The sequence below is a fragment of the Colobus angolensis genome, unplaced genomic scaffold (genome assembly GCF_000951035.1).
Source record: "Colobus angolensis palliatus isolate OR3802 unplaced genomic scaffold, Cang.pa_1.0 Scaffold11, whole genome shotgun sequence".
Lineage (NCBI taxonomy): Eukaryota > Metazoa > Chordata > Mammalia > Primates > Cercopithecidae > Colobus > Colobus angolensis.
The window spans coordinates 1,339,660-1,360,415 of NW_012112030.1; the positions used below are offsets into that span (position 1 = coordinate 1,339,660).

General features: G+C 46.8%; 1 protein-coding gene across 1 annotated transcript in view; it reads right to left on the reverse strand.

The window, feature by feature from the left end:
* Window positions 1–1,080, reverse strand: part of ANO2 (anoctamin 2, calcium activated chloride channel) — a 372,967-nt gene extending 371,887 nt beyond the window's left edge. The window contains exon 1 of the mRNA XM_011955293.1: window positions 991–1,080. Coding sequence (XP_011810683.1) covers window positions 991–1,080 — 90 coding nt within the window. The remainder of the gene's footprint in view (window positions 1–990) is intronic.
* Between the last annotated feature and the right edge of the window lie 19,676 nt (window positions 1,081–20,756).

Genomic DNA, 20,756 nt, shown 5'->3' on the forward strand with positions numbered 1-20,756 from the left:
TCACACACAGACTGTAACTGCAGCAGCAAACTCCTCACAACCATACCTCCTGCCTCCACACACACAGCCACACACCCACGCCTGCACACACACACGCAAGCACCTGCGAATGCACACACAGCCATCTCTACCCTCGTCTCCCTGCACCAGCACGCCTGCACCATACAGGTGAAGGGGCCTGTGTACACACATATCTACCCGAGTGTGCTCTAACACACACACCCCCTTCCACAGGCACCATGGCCCACACACACTCACCTCCTTGCAGATCTGCACCACTGCCTGCAAATACGCTACATATTTAAACACAGAATACTCACAGGCAGGTTCTCTGCATCCATTGGAACAAAGACCAATTTCTAGTCACCTGGCCTGCCCCCTACCCTCCCACCCACGGGAATTCACCAGGCACTATTCACAGCCCCACATCCTCCTCTCCAGCCACTGGTGAGGACCCTGTCAAAGACAGCAGCAGGGAACTGACTGCTGCTCTCTTCCATGCCAGAGGTGGGGAGGTGCAAAGAGGAGGAGGAGAGAGAACACGGTGAAGCAGGGGAGGGACCGACCGGCCTCTCCCCGTGGGTGTTTCCCTGTTTATTACTGGTTTGAAACCCAGCTGCCTCTGCAGCCACCTGAGAGGTCACCTGGGCAACCAGATGAAGCTCCAGGCACAAGGGAGAGACTCAGAACCACCATAGCAGAGAAAGCTCAGGCTTGCTGGAGGGGAGCCAGGGGGTCTACAGACCAACTGGTGGCATCAACTGGCCTCCCATGGCTTCTCCTTTCCCAATCCTCCTCTGACCAGAACGGGGCACTGGGAAAGTGTGCCTGACTTGGAGACAGAAGAGAAAAGGCCCTACCCAAACCCTAGGCCTCTCTCTTTCACTCACACACGTGCTCCCAACTGGAGGATGCCCTGGTCCAGAGGCTCCTTGGGGGCCTCAAACAGGGCCGGCCTGTTCCCTGACCCCACCCCTGCCCAGTACTCACAGAGCTGCTGCGGGCACTCTCTCCGCCGCAGGGCTGGCCAGGATCTCTGCTGGAACTGCCCTGCAGACCTGCGGCCCGGGGACCTGGCATCTGGAGATACTGCTGTCCGTGTTTGGGGCCCTGGCCCCCTCTGGTCCCTGCCTGAGGGCTCAGCCGGCGTGGGGAGCCAGGGAGCAGGGGAATATCTGTGAGAGGGAAAGACAAGGTAGGCAAAACAGCCTCAGATGACGGAAATCCAAGACACTGAGGTACTGAGTGCGCTCACACTAGCCCTGAGAAAATGGCCCATTTTGCTTCATAGCTGCCTCCTTGGTTAGTTCCTACAGCCCAGGTTCACACTGGCCACAGGGGAGGGGGCATGGAGAAGGAAGTGCAGCCCCCAGAATACACACACACACACACACACATATACACACTATGTACACACACACACATATACACTCACTCTCACATACACACACACATACACACTATGTACACACACACATATACACACATATACATACACACATACACACACATATACACACTATGTACACACACACACTCATACACATACACACATATACACACTATGTACACACACACACATATACACACATACACACATATACACACCATGTACACACTCACACACATACACACACATACACACTATGTACACACACACACACTCATACACACACATATACATACACTCACACACATATACACACATACACACATACACTCACAGCCATATACACACATACACACACACATACACACACACACACACACACACAGCCTGGAGCCACCAGCAGGAGCTCCTTCGGATCAAGGCTGTCACAATCTCTCATAATCCCCAGACCAGAAAGGGGCAGCATCGAGCAAGCCAGGGTGGGGCGGGGGTGCACTGCCTGGAGAGACACCTTGAATTAATACCAAAGGCTTAGGCTTTGGGCCTCTCCTGTGGCAGCAGCACCAGCCGGCACCCTGGCCAGCCCCCACCTCTGTCGGGGAGAGAGCAAGGACAGACCAAGGGGGCCCTCTGAACAACGGAACAAAGGACTGTCCTTCAGTGTCCTTTCCGGGCCCTCACACACCTGCTGACTCTACCCAGGCCCCAGAGGTCTGCAGTCCCTTCTCAGCAGGAATGCAGGACCACTTCAGAAAAAATCCAGTGTCACCCCTGAAGGGAAAGGTCCCCAGTAGGGGATGGAATGACCGCATGTTAGAATTGGAGGGAACGGGCCGGGCGCGGTGGCTCAAGCCTGTAATCCCAGAACTTTGGGAGGCCGAGACGGGCGGATCACGAGGTCAGGAGATCGAGACCATCCTGGCTAATACGGTGAAACCCCGTCTCTACTAAAAAATACAAAAAACTAGCCGGGCGAGGTGGTGGGCGCCTGTAGTCCCAGCTACTCAGGAGGCTGAGGCAGGAGAATGGCGTAAACCTGGGAGGGGGAGCTTGCAGTGAGCGGAGATCCAGCCACTGCACTCCAGCCTGGGTGACAGAGCAAGACTCCGTCTCAAGAAAAAAAAAAAAAAAAAAAAAGAATTGGAGGGAACTGAGGATCAGATACTCCAGCTGCACTTTGCACAGACCCCACTGGAACCGGTGAGTTGCCAAGGTCTCAGGGCAGGTCAGACTCCATCTATTCTCTCCTCTGAGAAATAATTCCTAGCAAAGCAGCACAGCCAGTGCCCAGGCTGAAACCTCAGCTCTACCACTCGCCAGCTCTATGACCTCTTTGTGCCTGTTCTCTAGCTGTAAAATGAGAATCTCAAACTTGCAGGATTGCAGTGAGAATGAGAACAAGAGATAATGCCTGCAAAGCATCCAGACTGGTGATTAGCCTGAGGGCACGTGATCAAAGGCTGTGATTAGAATCGTTAGTGTTTGCATTTTAACCTCCAAGTAAGCAGAAGTAACACCTTAGGCCTCCAACTCAGTCCTAAGCACCTGCTCAGTGAATGAACGAACAAAAGGCAACTCTTCCGGTCTGTTGAAATAGAACTCCTGGCCCTTTGCCAGCTTACGGAGCAGCCCCTTAGGTGCTCAGCCCTCCAACACAGTTTCAGGGGGCCTAGAATATTTGGTCCCTGCACTTGAGAAACACAAGCTCTTTATGAAGATAGAGCTGACATGCAGGAAACACAGTTGTGGCCAGCAGAGGAACGCTTTCATCATTCCTTTCTGTACTGTGGGCTCCAGTCCACACTGTGGGAGACCAGAAAGACTAAGAAGTCAAAGCCGGCTTCTGGAGTAACTGAGCCGGAGCTGGGTCCTGGAGGTGGGGGTAGCTTCTGAACGGCCGGGAAGCAGGGGAGGCACTCCCTAGGGAGACAGCACAGAAGGGCAGGCGTGGGCATGCCTTGTGGGAGGAAAATGACAACTCAGGACCCCATGCCACTCTGCCGAAAGGAAAATATTAAGCTGAAAGCTGAGTCGGGCAAGACGCTGCCTTTCCTTTTGTTCCTGAACAGACAGCTGCAGATAAAAGGCTAGAAAGCTCCACAGGCAGCTACTCTATACTCACCTTGTCCAAAGCGCAAGATGAATACATCATCAGCAATTCCTTAACTGCTCCTTTTCTCTTGCATCACGCAGATTCCCACAGACTCCTTCCTTTCCCCCGCAGCCTGCTTTTCCCCAGTAAACACTGAAGCCCTCAAAATTGTCTTTGGAGAAAGACACAGACCTCTCTCCCAACCACATCCTTAAAGTTGGCAAAATAAACTAAATTGATTGAGGCCTGTCTCAGATAGTTTTTGGTTTACATGTGATGGGGCTCAGGCTCAGGGCTCTAAAACAGGGGCCTCCTCCCACTTCCCTTGTGCCTTTCTGCATATACCTGCACCCCCAAGTGCCTGAGAACAGAACTTGGAACCGAAGGACTACCCCAGAGAAGACCTCGAAACCTCTACATGCATGTCTAAAAAGCTCAAGACCACTGGATACGTCATGGGGGAAATGACAAAGATGATGTTCACTCAGGGGCCACCCTGCCCTGGCATTCAGATTTGCACCCGTGGCTCAGAGTAACTCAGATTCAAGGGCAATACAAAGCTTTGGTCCAGCTGCTGTCCAGGAACCACCATCCCCTAAAGGTGCCACCCGGAGTTTGAGGCTAACATTCAGGGCCCTCACTAGCCATCTCAGTTGCTCCCCCAGCTCACTCTCTGACACACAGATCTGGCTGCCTGGGGACTCTGCTTCCCTCCCCTCCCTCTCCCCGCAGTGAGTGATTAGAGCACAGCACACGGTTCAGCCATCCGCACAGCACACGGTTCAGCCATCCCAGCCGTCCCAGCTCGGGAGAGGCACTCCAGGCAACAAAGACACAAGGGAGAGAGCTTCAGATGTGAGAGCAAGGCCAAGGGGAACGTGAGTGACGCCCCCCCTCAGGAAGGGCGGGGCAGGTAAGCATACACCTCGGGAACTCCCTAAGCAGCTTAGACGAGGTGAACGAGGTCAATGGGAAGGAAAGGCCATCGTAAACAGCCTGTGGAACATGTCACCCATGTGGGAAGAATCTTTCCTTCCTTCACCGTTGCCTTGGCTCTCCTTCCACGCTGCCTTGAACAACAGATCCTTGGGTGTTCGTGACCGCAGTGCCATGAGGGTGGGGGCGTGGCTTACCCATGTCTGGATTGAGGAGATGGATGTTCCCAAGGCTGGGGCCTGAGCCTGTCTCCACGTGCCAGCTCTCTGCCTGGGCACTCTCATCCACTCCAGAGACCTTCATCGTCACCTATTGCTGACGACATCTGCAGGCACCAGGTCCACACATCCCCCTGCCTGCTCAGCGTCTACACTTGGATGTCTCCCAGCGCCTCAGAGTCAACATGTCCAAATCCAAACGTATGCTCTTCAAAACAGGATTCTTTTTCAGCATTTCCTCCTCCTGCAAATGCTCCACCAAACATTCAGTCGACGTGCCGGAAATCTAGAAGCAGTCTTGATAGCCATTCCTCCTCATGACCCATATCCAATTTGATATCAATCCTATAAACTTTACCCCTGAAACATCTGCCAAACCCCTCTGTTCTTCACCCCTGTATAGTCTCACCCTGGTCCCACCCTACTGCCAGCTCTCAGTCTCCTTCACCTGGAGGACGGTGATGCCCTCCTAACAGGTCTCCCTGCTCCCTGTCCCTGTTCCCCACGAGGCAGCCAGGGGTCCTTACAAAACATCCATCTGGCCATGACACCTTCAAGAGTAGAAACTTATGGGGCTCCCACGGCTTTCGGGCTGGGACCCTGCATACTGCCCCACCAGTCTCCACCCCCTCTCTCATGCTGGCTCCCTGGGGTCTGCCATACAGCTCTGCTCTGGCACACCATGCTCCCCAGCCCAGCATCCTACATGCATTCTTCCCTCTGCCTGGACCATGCTTCCCTACACACTCCTCATCTAGTTGTGGGCCACCTATCTTTTTGTTTGTTTGTTTGTTTGTTTGAGACAGAGTCTCGCTCTGTCGCCCAGGCTGGAGTGCAGTGGCAAGATCTCTGCTTACTGCAAGCTTCGCCTCCTGGGTTCATGCCCTTCTCCTGCCTCAGTCTTCAGAGTAGCTGGGACTACAGGCACCTGCCACAACGCTCGGCTTTTTTTTTTTTTTAGTAGAGACGGGGTTTCACCGTGTTAGCCAGGATGGTCCCGATCGCCTGACCTCGTGATCTGCCCGCTTCAGTCTCCCAAAGTGCTCGGATTATAGGCGTGAGCCACCGTGCCCAGCTGGGCCACCTACTATTTTGGTGCTTAGGGACCCAGAAAATCCAAAGCAATCCATTCTTGTTTCAAAAAGCTGTTAATCAAGGTGTAAGACCAGAATATTCAGATACTACTAGCAAAGCTAATTTCCTTCCAACCTAGACACGAGTAAGGTTCCACAAGCTGGGTGGTGCAGGATTGGGAGGAGGTGCAGGCCACGAGGACCCATGTGATGTTGTCGGAGGAAGGCCTCACCACCAGCACCCTGCCCCAAGACAGGCCCTTTCTCTGAGCTTAGTTTTTACTTCCATGATTGGGGAAAGGGGGTCATTATTATATCTTTTCCTCATAAAGTGGGTGTGATGACACAGTAAGAGAAAAGATTAACACTCCTTGGAAGTACATGAGCTATGAAAAATGCACAGGATAATTATCAAACCCTACTTCATCTGTAGGGTGAGAAGAGAACTTGGAACAGAAGGACCCTACCCCAGAGAAGACCTCGAAACCTCCAGATGCATGTCTAGAAAGCTCAAGACCACTGGATACGTCACGGGGGAAATGATAAAGATGACGTTCACTCAAGGGCCACCCTGCCCTGGCAGACGAAGGAGGTGCTGCCTCCTTCATCCATCTCTTCTCCACTTCATTCCAGTTGCTCTGCTTCAAGTCCCTGGAATTCCCTTTCTCTCCCAGCCCACTGCCTGCTCACCATCCACTTCTTCCTGGAAGCCACCCCAGACGAAGCAGAAGCACTGGCTGTCTGTCCCCTTTCCCCACCACTAGTACAAGTGGATGTACTCATCAGGGATGACCACCTACTTTTTAATCCTTTAGGTCCAGTCTTGGCTGTTTCCTATCAGTAGACTCAGGCAAGTCCTCGTAGGACTGCAGATACCTTAGATCACTCTACAGAGGCAGATGAAGAAGGGGCAGGATCAGAGACATCGAGAGAAAAAAACAGAGACTGAAAGATGGAGAGGCCCAAATTTCAATGAAAAAATAAGTGAAACCTGTTTTCAGAGTCTCCCTGCACCGGTCCTTCCGAAATCTCCTTCCTGAGCCTGCCCAAAGCCCCTCCTTAGCTTCTGTGCCCCATATTCCACCCTCCCCTGTCCATCTACCATCAGGGCTTCCAATGACCATTTCCTCACTTGGCCTGGGGCTCTGCTGCTAATCAGCTAATTTACACCAAAGTACAAACAGCCCATGCTGATGTCCTGTGACTGGTAAAAAGCATTTTGAAAACATTAAAAGGTTCTGCAGATGGCAGGAGCCCACATGCTGATGAGGCAGAGGTCATAGCCTGAAGGCCTCATCTCTAATGGGGTGAGTGAGGGGAAGGGGGCTGAGAGGCAGAAGTTCTGGCTGGGACCTCCAAATAATGCTACATGCCCAGACAGTCTGGCAGGAGCCTTCAAGATCACGGCATAGGCCGAGAGCTAGAAAGGCCCTTCTGAACAGGGGAGTGGGGCAGGCACAGAATGTGGAGAGCTGGTAAGAGTGAGAGAAGCTCAGGCGTGTAGCTGACAGTGGAAACTGGTACCAAAGCCAAGGAGACCAGGAGACACAGTCAGGAGCAAGACAGGGCCAGATTGTGCAGACAAAAGGCAGAAAATGAGTTTACTAGGCATGGAGTGGGGGGCCAGGTGAGTCAGCAGGGCCCTAGGCAGCTTCCAGAGCCTCCAAGAGACCCCACAGCAGGAGGAGGAGGTGTCCTGAGGGAGCTGGACTTCCAGGCAGTTGGGCTTTTCCTCTGAGTTTCCTTCTTGGCATCATTACTGTCTCATTCCTCACTCCTGGTGGCTGAAGTATGAAGGGCCCTGAAATGAGGGGCCACCTCTGTCCCCAACCCCCCAAAACCACTGCTTCCAGCAAAACCAGACAGGCCCAGGGCTGCCCTGCGGGGAGACAGAGCATCTGCACTCTCCCAGGCTTCTGCACTAGTCTACTTTCCTTCCTCACTAGTCTACCTTCCTTCCCCACTAGTCTACCTTCCTTCCTCACTAGTCTACCTTCCTTCCTTACTAGTCTACCTTCTTATTAGTCACTTTCCTACCAGTCTTCCTTCCTTACTAGTCTACCTTCCTTCCTTACTAGTCTACCTTATTAGTCACTTTCCTACCAGTCTTCCTTCCTTACTAGTCTACCTTCCTTCCTTACTAGTCTACCTTCTTTCCTTATAGGTCTTCCTTCATTGTGATTACCTAGGGCTTGATGGAAGTAACCACATTTTGTTTAGCTTTAACTCCAAATGTTTTATACAATGCCTGGCAAGTTAAATGGGTCTGCAGTGAATGAACAGAGATGTGGAATACTGCATATGTATCATCCCCACCCCAACCTCCTAAAGAACAGTCAGTTGCTGTGCTTGGAGCCTGGCATGATGGTGTGGGTAATGGGGGAATAGGGGGAAGGCAGCAGTGGATGAGTGTTGGGAGATGAAGTGGTCCAGACAGGTAGGTACGGACTGAATCATGAAAGACCCTGTATGTCATATACGACAATTTGGTCTTCATCCTAAAAAGAGTAGGCAGCCAAGGTCCTGCTGAAGGTATGCCCTGGTAGGAGCCTCAGAGAGACCTGGGTGCTTTCAGATTTGAAGGCCCTCCCCCTGAACCCCTCCTCAAGTGCCCTGGTCACTTCCTTTCAGTTAGAATCAACATTTACACCCAGGTCTCATCCTGCTTACTGCATGAATTGGACCCAGGACAACAGCCAAAATTTGAAGCTCCGAGCTTAAAATTTGGGCCCAATGGTCCTGCTGATTACCCCACCCCTTGCCCCAGAGGTCCTGTGGGAAAGCACTTTCCTCAGCTTCTGTATGCAGCCACAGTAACAGGACTGCTCTCCAGTTCCCTCCATACACACACACACACATAAAATCCATTTGCAAATCTGCCTCTTGGGCTCTGCTTGTCTTATAGCCTTGGCTCAGAATTAGCCCTCTCTCTCCAGTGCACATGCCCCCCCTTCCTGATGATGCCACCACCACAGTTTGCAGCCTTGCCTTGTTCCCCTCTGATAGAAGTAAGCTGGCCTCCCTACTACTAATCTTGCTTCTCTTCCATCCTGGGCTCACACCACAGCTACCATTACCATTTTGACACAATCTCACCAAGTTACTCCCATTCTATGGCTTCCTACTCTTCTTAGGATGAAGATCAAATTGTATATGACATAGAGTCTTTCATGATCGAGTCCGCACCTACCTGTCTGGACCACTTCATTTCCCAACACTCATCCACTGCTGCCTTCTCCCTATATCCCCATTGCACACACCATCATTCCAGGCTCCAAGCACAGCAACCAACCACTCTTTGGGAGGTTGGGGTGGGGATGATACATATGCAGTATTCCACATCTCTGTTCATTCATTGCAGACCCATTTAACTTGCCAGGCATTGTATAAAACATTTGGAGTTAAAGCTAAACAAAATGTGGTTCCTTCCACCAAGCCCTAGGTAATCACAAGGAAGGAAGACCTATAAGGAAAGAAGGTAGACTAGTAAGGAAAGAAGACAGACTAGTAAGGAAGAAAGACTGGTAAGAAAGTGATGAATAAGAAAAGAAGGTAGACTAGTAAGGAAGGAAGGTAGACTAGTGGGGAAGGAAGACTAACAAGGAGATAATCTCCAGAATGGGAGGAGAGTCAACATGGAAGTATGAAGAAGGATCCATGGAAGCAAAAGCCCTCAGCTCAGACTAGAGCTGTCAGGGAGACTCCCAGAGGATATGGTTTTTGCATGCATCTAGAAGAATTAACTAGGCATCTACCAATGGTCAAGGGAGGAAAGGAGACTCCAGGAAGAAAGGCAGTGATTTGTATGATCTATTGTAACGGGCCTCGGGCCTCGGGCCTCGCTGGTTAAGATCATGGCCTTCCTGAGAGCAAGGACTGCCTCCTCACCCTCCTTTCCTGCCTGCAGAGTCCCCAAAGGGGGCCAGCTACGTGGTAGGATTTGAGGGGCACAGAAAGGGCCCCATCTGGTGTATAGTGCACACTTCTTAACACAGCCTACAAGGCCCGTGGGAAGTCTTGTCAAACTTCCCAGTCATCTCCTGCTAGTGACTCTCCACTTGTGCACACACAGTCACACATGCACAGAAACTCCGGAATGAACTGCCTGCAGCTCCCAGGTGATCTGCTTTATTTGCCCTTCTGCTTCTAAACTTCTCTCCCTAACCACACGACCACCCCAGATTCCACTCTGTTAACAAGGTTCACAATTAATTATAATGTGAAAAGATTTTAAGCAAGAGAACAACATAATTAGATTACATTAGAAAGATAGCCCCAGCTGTAGTGAGGATACGGTGCCAGGAGGATGGATAAATGGATGGGTGGATGGGTGGGTGGGTGGGAGGGTGGATGGACAGGTGGGTAGGTGAATAAATGGATGGACAGATTCCTAACTGCTTTTCTCATACAGGTACCCTTTATAAAATTCACAAAATTTTATTTCACTGCCCACACTGCTACTCAAAACTTCCCTTGTCTTGTGGCTTACAAACAACTTGGCATTCAAAGACTTACACAGCTGGCTGTTACGTGTCTCTGCTGCCAAATCCTTCCATCAGACAAGAACATTCCTCTTTAGTCAAACCTGTCCCCAGACTGATGCTCACTTTGTGCCTCCACCTAAGCAGTTACTTCTGTTTGGCATGTCCTCTCCACTAAGTCAGTCATACCCAGTTAAACTCCTACTCCTATACCAAGCCTTCCCTAACCACTAAAGGAAGTCCTCTAGAAGTTCAGAAGATTTGCCTTTTATATCTTTGTATTCCTAGCACAGGACTCTGCATGCAATAAGAGCTCTTAAAAGCTTTTGGAGTTAACAATGTAGGGAATTGAGGAATCCTTTCTTATGAGCGAATTTTGAATCAGGATGGATTCCCCTGTGCTGAACTGAACCTAGAACTGTCCTGCTAATAACAACTACAACACTAATCACCAACACCTTACATGTGTCAGACACTGTTTTAAACGCTTTACATGTATCACTTGATGTAATCTTCACGATAACCCTGAGGTAGGTACCGCTGTTGTTACCATTTTCTCATGAAGCAACTGAAGCACAGAGAGGCCAGGTAAGTTGTCCAAGACCACCAGCACATTCAGTCCACACTTTTCACCACTAAGCAATGCTGTGCAAAAGGAAGATGAATGGCCAACATTACTTGGTAAATCCCTTCCTGACTGGACATTCTTAACATCCCTCACCCTTTAAAAAGGCCTTTTTACAAATAGCATTTATAGTCAACGATCAGACTCAAGATCTTAACAGTTAAGACCAAGAGAATAAGAGAATTATCTGATTAAGAATGTAATCAAATAAATTCATTTCAGGAAGTACTTCTCTCAATGACAAAATTTACAAATTGGGACTTGGATGAGTTGCCTAAATGAAACCCACTCATTGGCAGCCCATCCTTCACTGTGGTTTGGAGTGTGGCTGATGAGATTAAGGTATAAATGCCCCTCCTTATATGTCATGAGGAAGTAGCCAGTATACAACCTAAAACTGGTCAAAACTGGTCTGTTCACTCATTAATTATAACCTGTTGTGCAACAGATTTGCTCTGTTTGCTTTTCCATTGACATCCTGGGTATATCCAATGGGTTCCCTTCGTGTCCCTCGTCACTCTCCACCACCCATAAACATCTCCCATCTCTTCTTCCTGGGTGTAACCAAGATTAATGGTATCTTTCTTATTCTCATCTCTCCAAAGAAACAGGTTTCTTCTACCCAAAATGGACTCGGACTGAGGTTAAAGCCTAAAACTCTTCCAATCATAGCTCCCACTCTCAAGCTACTAAAGTCTTTGGAATTGGGTGAGATGCTGGGGGTTACAGAAGGATGCAGCAGACATGAGGGATAGGAACAATCCTGAGAATTTTATAAAATATCCCAAATATATTTACTTAAAATCTGTAGAAAAGTGTTCAGAAAATGCCTGTTATAGCTTAACTGGTATGAATAAATTCATATTGTATATACAGTGAGCTTAATCGGCTAGTTGCACACTGCTTAAGGACAGGTATAGCATAGTATCTATCTTGTTCACCACTGTACCGTAAGCCCCAAGCATATGGCCTGGCACATAATAATCTTTGAGGGCAGCCAAGTGCCTTCTTACTGTGTGGGAAAAGGAAGTTCAACAGCAAACATCCACCACTATGGTAATACCATGTAAAAGTTGAGAGAATTGTTCATGAATGCACGGGAGACACCCCTAGGGACTCCCATCATTACTGGGTCAGACTTTAAGGGTGACTGGAGATACCATAATAACTAGTGGGTGAAAAACTTGAGAAATACATTTTTTATTTTCTCGTAAGTTCTCTTCCACCAGGCTACTGTGGCCTAGCCAAATGCAGATCGCTCTTATGCTTGTGGTTTTGGTGTAACATTAAGAAAACATCACCTAGACGAAGGTTACGATTTACTTCTACGTTGTCTTCTAGTTTTATCGATTTAACTATTACATTTACATCTACGATTCACTTTAATTTTTATGTATGAGGAAAGAGTCCAACTTCATTCTTTGTATATGACTCTGCAGTTGAATTCAACATAATCAAAGCTCCAGAATTTTTATAGAATTTTATTTTTATAGAATATTTACTTGGATGCAACATAATCAAAGCTCTAGAATTCTGTACCATAAAGTGATAGGCACTTAGGTTGTTTCTATATCTTGACCACTATGAATAATGTTTCAATGAACACGGCAGTGCAGATACCTTTACCAGGTAGTGATCTTACTGCCTCCAGCATACACCCAGAAGAGGAATTTCTGGGTCATATGGTGGTTCCATTTTTTTATTTCTTTAGCAACTTCCAACTGTTTTCCACGAAGACTGCAAGAAACTACATTCGCACCAACAGTGTATAAGGGCTCCTTTTCCTCCACATTCTTTCCAAAAGAGTTATCTCCTGTCTTTTTTATAATAGCTATCCTAACAGGTATGCAATGGTATCTCACTGTAGTTTTCATTTGCATTTCCCTAATGACTGGTGATGTCGAGCACCTTTTCATGTATCTGTTGGCCATTTTTATGTCTTCTTTGGAGAAATACCTATTCAGTTCATTTGCCTATTTTTTAATTGAGTTACTTGCATTTTTGCTATTAAGTTGTGTGAGTTCCTTACATACCGTGAATATTAACTTCTTCTCTGATATATGATTGTCAAATATTTCCTTCCACTTCATTGGCTGCCTTTTCTGTTTCTTTTGTCTCTTTTTCATGGATCACTTATCTATTTCTTTGCATGTCTAGTAAGTTTTATGGTATACTGGACATTGTGAGTGATATAACATTATCAAGAGGATTAGAATTTTTTTCTTACTTTCTAGCAAAAAGTTCAACTATGGGCTGATCACTTTGAGCTTATATAGGAGATTGTTGTTGTTATTAGGGTATGTCATGGAAAATCCAAGGTATTTCTCAAGAGGCTCTAATCTGGAAGGGTTCAGCCTCTAAACTCTTGTCTTCCCTACTGATCTTTTCCAGCTTGGCCTTAGTGTTCTTCGGGGACCATCCAGAGTAAATTTTTCTCTACTGCATGGTTCTTACTCCTAAAACGAAGCCCCTGGAGGTCTCAGCTACATGCCTGGTGTGTTAGGACATGTGTGCCAGGACATGGTCATAAGGTCTTGCTACTCTGGCTGGGATGGACTTTCAACATCTCCCAGTACCGTTCGACCTCTACCATTTCCGTTCTGATCTCAAGGCTGCAGCAGCGTCTCTCTGGCAAAATTCATACGCCTCACCCTGTGCATGTGAAGCTTCACTCTTAGCCAAGGACTCAGGAAGGGTCCCCAAAGAGCCCTCTGGGCACTTCCTTTCATACACATTCCTCCTGTGTTCTTCCCCATAATTTCCATTTTGCTGCTCCAAATTTTTATCTGTCTTCTCAGTTCAGTGGGATCCTTTCCTCCACGTGGACTCCAGATCCCTGAACCCCAGTAAATAGCCTGCACTCAGAGGGCTAAGTTTCTGTTCTCTCAGGGATTGTACTTCTGTGCTGGTGCTTGTTCAGTGCCTGAAAATAATTGATTTACGTTATTTTTCCAGCATTATAACAGAATGTCTATCTCAGGACCAGTTACTCCATTATTTCTGGAAGCAGAGGTTCATGACAGTCAGGTATGTAATAAAGTTTCTGTTAGCGAAGTTTCAAATGGAGGCGATTGGCAAGGGCCAAAAATAACGGGACTCTTTGATGTTAATTCAAAAGTAACCCCCATACTTTAAAAAAGAAAGTAATTATATTATTTATTTTAAGATCGAGTTTCGTTCTCTTGCCCAGGCTGGAGTGCAGTGGCGCAATCTTGGCTCACTGCAACCTCTGCCTCCCAGATTCAAGTGATTCTCCTGTCTCAGCCTCTTGAGTAACTGGGATTACAGCTACATGCCTGGCTAACTTTGTATTTTTAGTAGTGATGGGGCTTCACCATGTTGGCTACGGTTGGCTAGGCTGGTCTCGAACTCCTGACCTTAGATGATCCGCCTGCTTCGGCCTCCCAAAGTGCTGTGATTATAGGCGTGAGCCACTGCACCTGGCCTATTTACTTATTAAGCTAAGGGCCAGGCATGGCGTCTCATGCCTGTAATCCCAGCACTTTGGGAGGCCAAGGCGGGCAGATCGCGAGGTCAGGAGCTTGAGACTATCCTGGCTAACACGGTGATACCCCATCTCTACTAAAAAATACAAAAAACTAGCCGGGCGAGGTGGCGGCACCTGTAGTCCCAGCTACCTGGGAGGCTGAGGCAGGAGAATGGCGTGAACCCAGGAGGCGGAGCTTGCAGTGAGCTGAGATCCGGCCACTGCACTCCAGCCTGGGTGACAGAGTGAGACTCCGTCTCAAAAAAAAAAAAGAAAGAAAAAAGAAAAAAGATAAGCTAAGATCCCAACCTTCTTTCTTGTCCTGAGGTAGGCCACAGGAACACCTGTAACCAAGGCCAATACTTTAATAAAAAAAAAAAAAAACTTTGTAGCTGGGCGAGGTGGCTCATGCCTATAGTCCCAGCACTTTGGGAGGCAGAGGCAGGCAGATGATGAGGTCAAGAGATCGACACCATCCTGGCCAACACATTAAAACCCTGCCTCTTCTAAAAATACAAAACTTAGCTGGGTGTGGTGCACCTATAGTCCCAGCTACTTAGCAGGCTGAGGCAGGAAAATCGCTTGAACCCGGGAGGTGGAGTTGCAGTGAGCCGAGATGGCACCGCCGCACTCCAGCCTGGCAACAGAGAGAAACTCGGTCAAAGAAAAAAAAAAAAACCTTTGTTTCCTCGAGAATACTTGATTCAACATAATCCAAAACTCCAGAATTCTAAACCACAAAGCACAGAAGAGATGACTTTGCCTAGAAGTTTCTTTTTGCTCTTTTCAACATTTCAATTTGAGCACCTACTCAATGAAACACCCGTTCATTGAGCACCTACCATGTGTCAGGCTGCAGTAAGGATCAAAGATGAGTTCTCCATCCCTGCCTTTGAGTATCTCTCCCCACCTGTGGTATGCAGAAGTGCAAGGTGGGTGAAATCTGTCAGGTTGGTGGCAATTTGGGAAAGGCTCTGCTGAGCAAGGCTTAGAAGTATGGAGATTCGACATGAAGAGTCTCTCAGCGGACTGGGCTAATGCTCTTATAAGTAATTTATTATCCACACCAATGGTGAATAATACTATATGAGTCAGAGTAATGTCCAGCTAGCTGATATAACACATAGACAAAAAAAACACACACACACACACACAAGAATAAGACATAACAGTTCATTTATTGCTAAAGTAATAGTTCTAGGTGGGTAAACAATTTGGTGGGATGGCTCTTTTGCACCATTGCTTTTTAGGAACCCAGGGTGATGGAGCCTCTGCCAACTTTAACTACGACTTCCAACATGGCCCTGGAAGTTGCCATTCCTATTTTCTGAAAGGTAGAAAGCGCATGGAGGAACAGGCATGGAAGGCTTCCAGGGGCCAGGGCCAGAAGTAGCACATGTCACTGTTCAGATTCCTTTGACTAAAATTCAGTGTCATAACTAATTGTAAGGGAGGCTAGGAAATAAGGTCGAGCCATGTGTTCAGGAAGGAGAACATGGATTTTGGTAAGCAGCTATTAGTCTTTGTCACAGAGGCCTACCAAAAATGAAAAGCTTGGGGTGGCATATTCACACCTTGTATTGTGTTAAAGTTACAGATTTCCACATTTGTCTCCCCAAGTAGGCTCTGAGATCCAGTTCAGCACCCAGGACAAGGCAGAGATATGGTAAACGCTTATTAAATGGTTTTTAAATGGATGGATGGATGGATGGATGGAGAGCTTGTGTGACAGTAGTTGGTCAACAGATTCTGTTGCTTCTTGAGGCTCCTTCTGGAATGCCACATATCGATGTTGTCAATTTAGAGAAAGATGCTTGCCTTCCAACTGATATGGGAGGTGGGCATGCCTCCAAGTACACCTATAAACTGGATCAAATCATTTATGCACAAGTTAACTACATTTAGCAACACTGAGCATTTGAATCTAGATTGTGTAGAACCCATTCCTGCACCCTCTGATTCTTAAACTGGTATTATCATCGGTTCTCTAACATATGTTTTAGAAGTCGAAGAGCCACACAGAAGCCGTCCAAGTGGAAGGTCCTCCCCATGATTGAGGTACACACTTCTAAGACCAGGAAGCCTAAGCATGCTCGGGAGGTTGCAGGCAGAGGAGCTTTTCCTTCTCCAGTGACAGGCTTGTCTTGCTCCTGTGTTCATGCAAAACCACAGTAACATACTACTTGACATCCATGAGGATGGCTGTAATAAACAGATGAGTAATAACAACTGCTGGTGAGTTTGTGGAGAAATCAGAACCCTCATAAATTGCTGGTGAGAATGTAAAGTGGTACAGCCACTTTGGAAAACAGTCTGACAATCAAAGTGAAACGTATGACCCAGGAATTCCTCTCCTAGGTATGTGTCCAAGAGAATTAAAGAACATATACACACAAAACCTTGTACTTGAAAGTTCATACCAGTATCATTTATAGTAACCAAAACCAGGACACACGAATGCCCGTGGACTGGCAAATGGATAAAACGTAGCCTCTCCACCCAAGGAAATATGCTTCAGCTGTAAAACACAATGAAGTACCAATACATGTAACAATACACCTTAACCTCGAAAGCATTATGCTAAGTGAAAGAACGCAGACACAAAACGTCACATATTGCATGGTTTCATTTACATAAAATGTATAGAATAGGCAAATCCAGACAGACGGAAAGTGGATTCGCGGTTGCCAAGGGCTGGTGGAGGGAGGAAAAATGAGTGACCGCCATTGAGTGTGAACTTTCTCTTTAGGATGATGCAAATGCTTTAAACTAGATTGTGGTGGTGGTTGCATAACTCTGTGAATATACCAACAGCCACTGAACTGGACAACTTTAAAGGGTAAATTTTATGGTATGTGGATTGTATCTCAATAAAGCTGTTTTTCAATAGAATTCCTAGAATTAAAAATTACAATTATGAGAAAGAAAAATCCATCGGGTGGGATTAACAGCAAACTGGAGATAGCAGAGAAAGGATTAGTGAAGTTAAAGATGGATCCAATAAAAGTAATCAAATCTAGACAGCAGAGAACTAAAGATTGGAAAAATTTAACAGCACCTCAGAAACTAGTGGGGCAATACCAAAGAGTCTAACATTCATGTGACTGGAGTTCCACAAAAAGAACAAAAGCAGATCAAAAAAAATAGTTGAAGAAGAAAAAAAATAAAAATAAAAATAGTTGAATAAATAGTGGCTAAAGTCATCTCAAAATCTGATAAAACACAATAACTTGTAATAACACATTTAAGTCCAGCAAACTCAAGTTAAAAAAACAAAACAAAAAAAACCACACCTGGGTACATCAGAGTCAAAATACTGAAAACCAAAACTGAATATCAAATCCTGAACACTACCAGATTAAAAAGAGATTATACATTAATAAGATAATGAAGGATATTTAAATATGAATCTAGGCTAGCTTCTCATCAAAACAATGGAGACCAAAAGAGTGATACCCAGAGGGCTGCGGCTGAGGGTGGAAAAAAAGATGTCAAATCATTCATCTGTATCCAATGAAGTATCCTTCAAAAATAAGGATGAAATAAAGACATTTTTCATAAAAACACAAGCTGAGAGAATGTCACCAGCAGAACTGCACCTCCAGCAAACGCTACAGGATGTTCTGCAGGCTGAAGGAAAGGATAACAAACGGAAATGCGATGAAGAACTCCTCCTGAGGGAGTGCCGCGAACCCCTTTCTTACACAGGGAAGGAAAGAGAGACTCAGAGCCACTGCTCCAAATGGACTATCAGCCACTGACAGTTCCCTATGACTAAGTCACTACTTTTAGGATTACAGGTTTAGCTTACTAATTAGTTATGATAGAAATTTCATGGTTTTCAAATAGCATTTTTTAAAGCAAAAATATCCCTCTTTTAAAATTAAAACTAATACAATAAATGCCCACGTGATAAATAATACTCATTTTAAAAACCTACTAACAAAAATACAGCTCATTATGTTGGGCAATGTCTTACATCAGTATCACCATGAACTCATGATATTTTAGTGTAGATAAACCAGTCTCCTTTTCTTAGATATTTAGAACCATGTTACTTACTGTCTTCAGTTTCCCTTTGAATGCCAGGAACACATGGCCTGAGCTGCAAGACCCCACACGACCTGGCTGGCTCTTACCTCTCTCCCTCTTGATGCCTCTGCTATAGCCCTTAGCTTCCCCACACTATTCCTCCACAGCCCAAGCATCTCCTTGCCATGGCTTCTTTTGCCTTTACTTCCTTTGCTAGCTAATTCTCCGGATATCTGCAAGGCTTGTTCCTTCATTTAATGCAATCTCTGTTCAAATCCATCTCCTAAGAGAGGCCTTCGCTAACCACTTAGTTACTTAGTTATGGAGAACAGACATTTATCCAAAGAAGATACACAAACAGCCAACAAACACGAAAAAATGTTCAGCATCACTAACCATCATGCAAATGCAAATTAAAACCACAATGAGATACCCCACCTTACTCCTGCAAGAATGGCTGTAACTAAGAAGTCAAAAATTTCAATAGATGCTGGCATGGATGTGATGAAAAGGGAACATGTTTACACTGCTGGTGAGAATGTAAACTAGTACAACCACTATGGAAAACAGTATGGAGAGTCCTTAAAGAACTAAAAGTAGAACTACCACTAGATCCAGCAATCCCACTACTAGGTATCTACCCAAAGAAAATGAAGTCATTATATAAAAAAGACACATGCACATGTATGTTTATAGCAGCTCAATTCACAATTGCAAAGATAGGAAACCAACTTAAGTGCCCATTAACCAACGAGTGGATACAGAAAATGTGGGGTGTGTGGGTTGGTTTGTGTGTGTGTGTATGGACTACTACTCAGCCATGAAAAGAAACAAAATAAGTATTTTGCAGCAAATTGGATGGAGCTAGAGGCCATTATTCTAAGTGAAGTAACTCAGGAATGGGTAACTAAATATCATATGTTCTCACTCGGAAGTGGGGGCTAAGCTATGAGGATGCAAAGACGTAAGAATGGTATCATGGACTTTGGGGACTCAGCGGGTAAGGCTGGGAGGAGGGGTAAGGGATAAAAGATTACATATTGGGTACAAAGTACACTGCTTGGGTGACAGATGCATTAAAATATCAGAATTCGGCCGGGCGCGGTGGCTCACGCCTGTAATCCCAGCACTTTGGGAGGCCAAGGCAGGCGGATCACGAGGTCAGGAGATCGAGACCACGGTGAAACCCCGTCTCTACTAAAAATACAAAAAATTAGCTGGGCACGGTGGCGGGCGCCTGTAGTCCCAGCTACTAGGGAGGCTGAGGCAGGAGAATGGCGTGAACCCTGGAGGCAGAGCTTGCAGTGAGCCGAGATGGTGCCACTGCACTCCAGCCTGGTGGACACAGTGAGACTCCGTCTCAAAAAAAAAAAAAAAAAAAAAAAAAAAAAAAAAAACCCAAATTTTTTTTCAAAAAAAAAACCCCCCCTTTTCCCCCAAAAAACTATTGAAATTTTTAAAACAAATTTTAAACAAATACAGATGGATTCTATTGTGTACTAGAGGCAATGACGCCCTCCCTAGCAGCCAAATACCTGCTATGCACGTGTTCTAGTAATGTCATGCATAGGGTGGGATGGGATTCTCTCAGCTCACAGAAAGAGCACACAGAGCAGGTAGCTTTCCAGAAAATTAGGTCTTTGTTACAGAAAATTATAGACACACTCTACAGTAGGCCCAAAAGCCTCTCACCTGGCAGCCTTGCCCCACAATGGAAGATGAAAACATGGCACACCTGGAAACTGGACTAGAACTTGAGGTGTGTGTTTGGATCCCACCTTTACCCCTCATACAGCCTCTACAATCAACCAGCAGACTGGCTCTGGTAACCACATAGTGGCAACTCAGAGAGCAGAAGCAGTTGCTGGAAAGGAATGAATCAGGTGCGTGGCTCCGGAAATGACAGGTGCACATCAAGACACACTGAGAGGAGCAAATGAGCCCCAGATGCCCAGCAGCTGAGCCAGGGTGACAGAGCGAGTGGGCAGGGGCTCTGATGCCAGGTCCCAAGGACAAAAGCCAGGCAGGTGGAGGGTCAAGAGGACCACAGTCCTCTGGAAGCACCTTCACCTTGTCTAAGATCCTCCCTCTACCTGCCACCTGCCTTTGGGCTGAGATCTAACCTCGCTGAGTGGGACCTTCTGTCCTAGACGAGGTTCCACATGGTCCCGGGGTGGTGTTTCTCCACGTCTGCTCACAAAGTATCAGGACTGTGACTGACACCACCTCCTAGTCCACTTGGCTATTGTTCATGCCAAAGGAGCGAGCACCTCCCTCTTCATGCCTCTCTCAAGAATTACCAGAAACACAACACCCGACAAAGTTCCTGTCCCAGGCAAAGTCAGTCCTGCCCAAAAGCAGTAAAATAACGTCTTCCTTCTCCATACTCCACCTCAATTTGCTTTTCTTCTAAGAAAAGTCC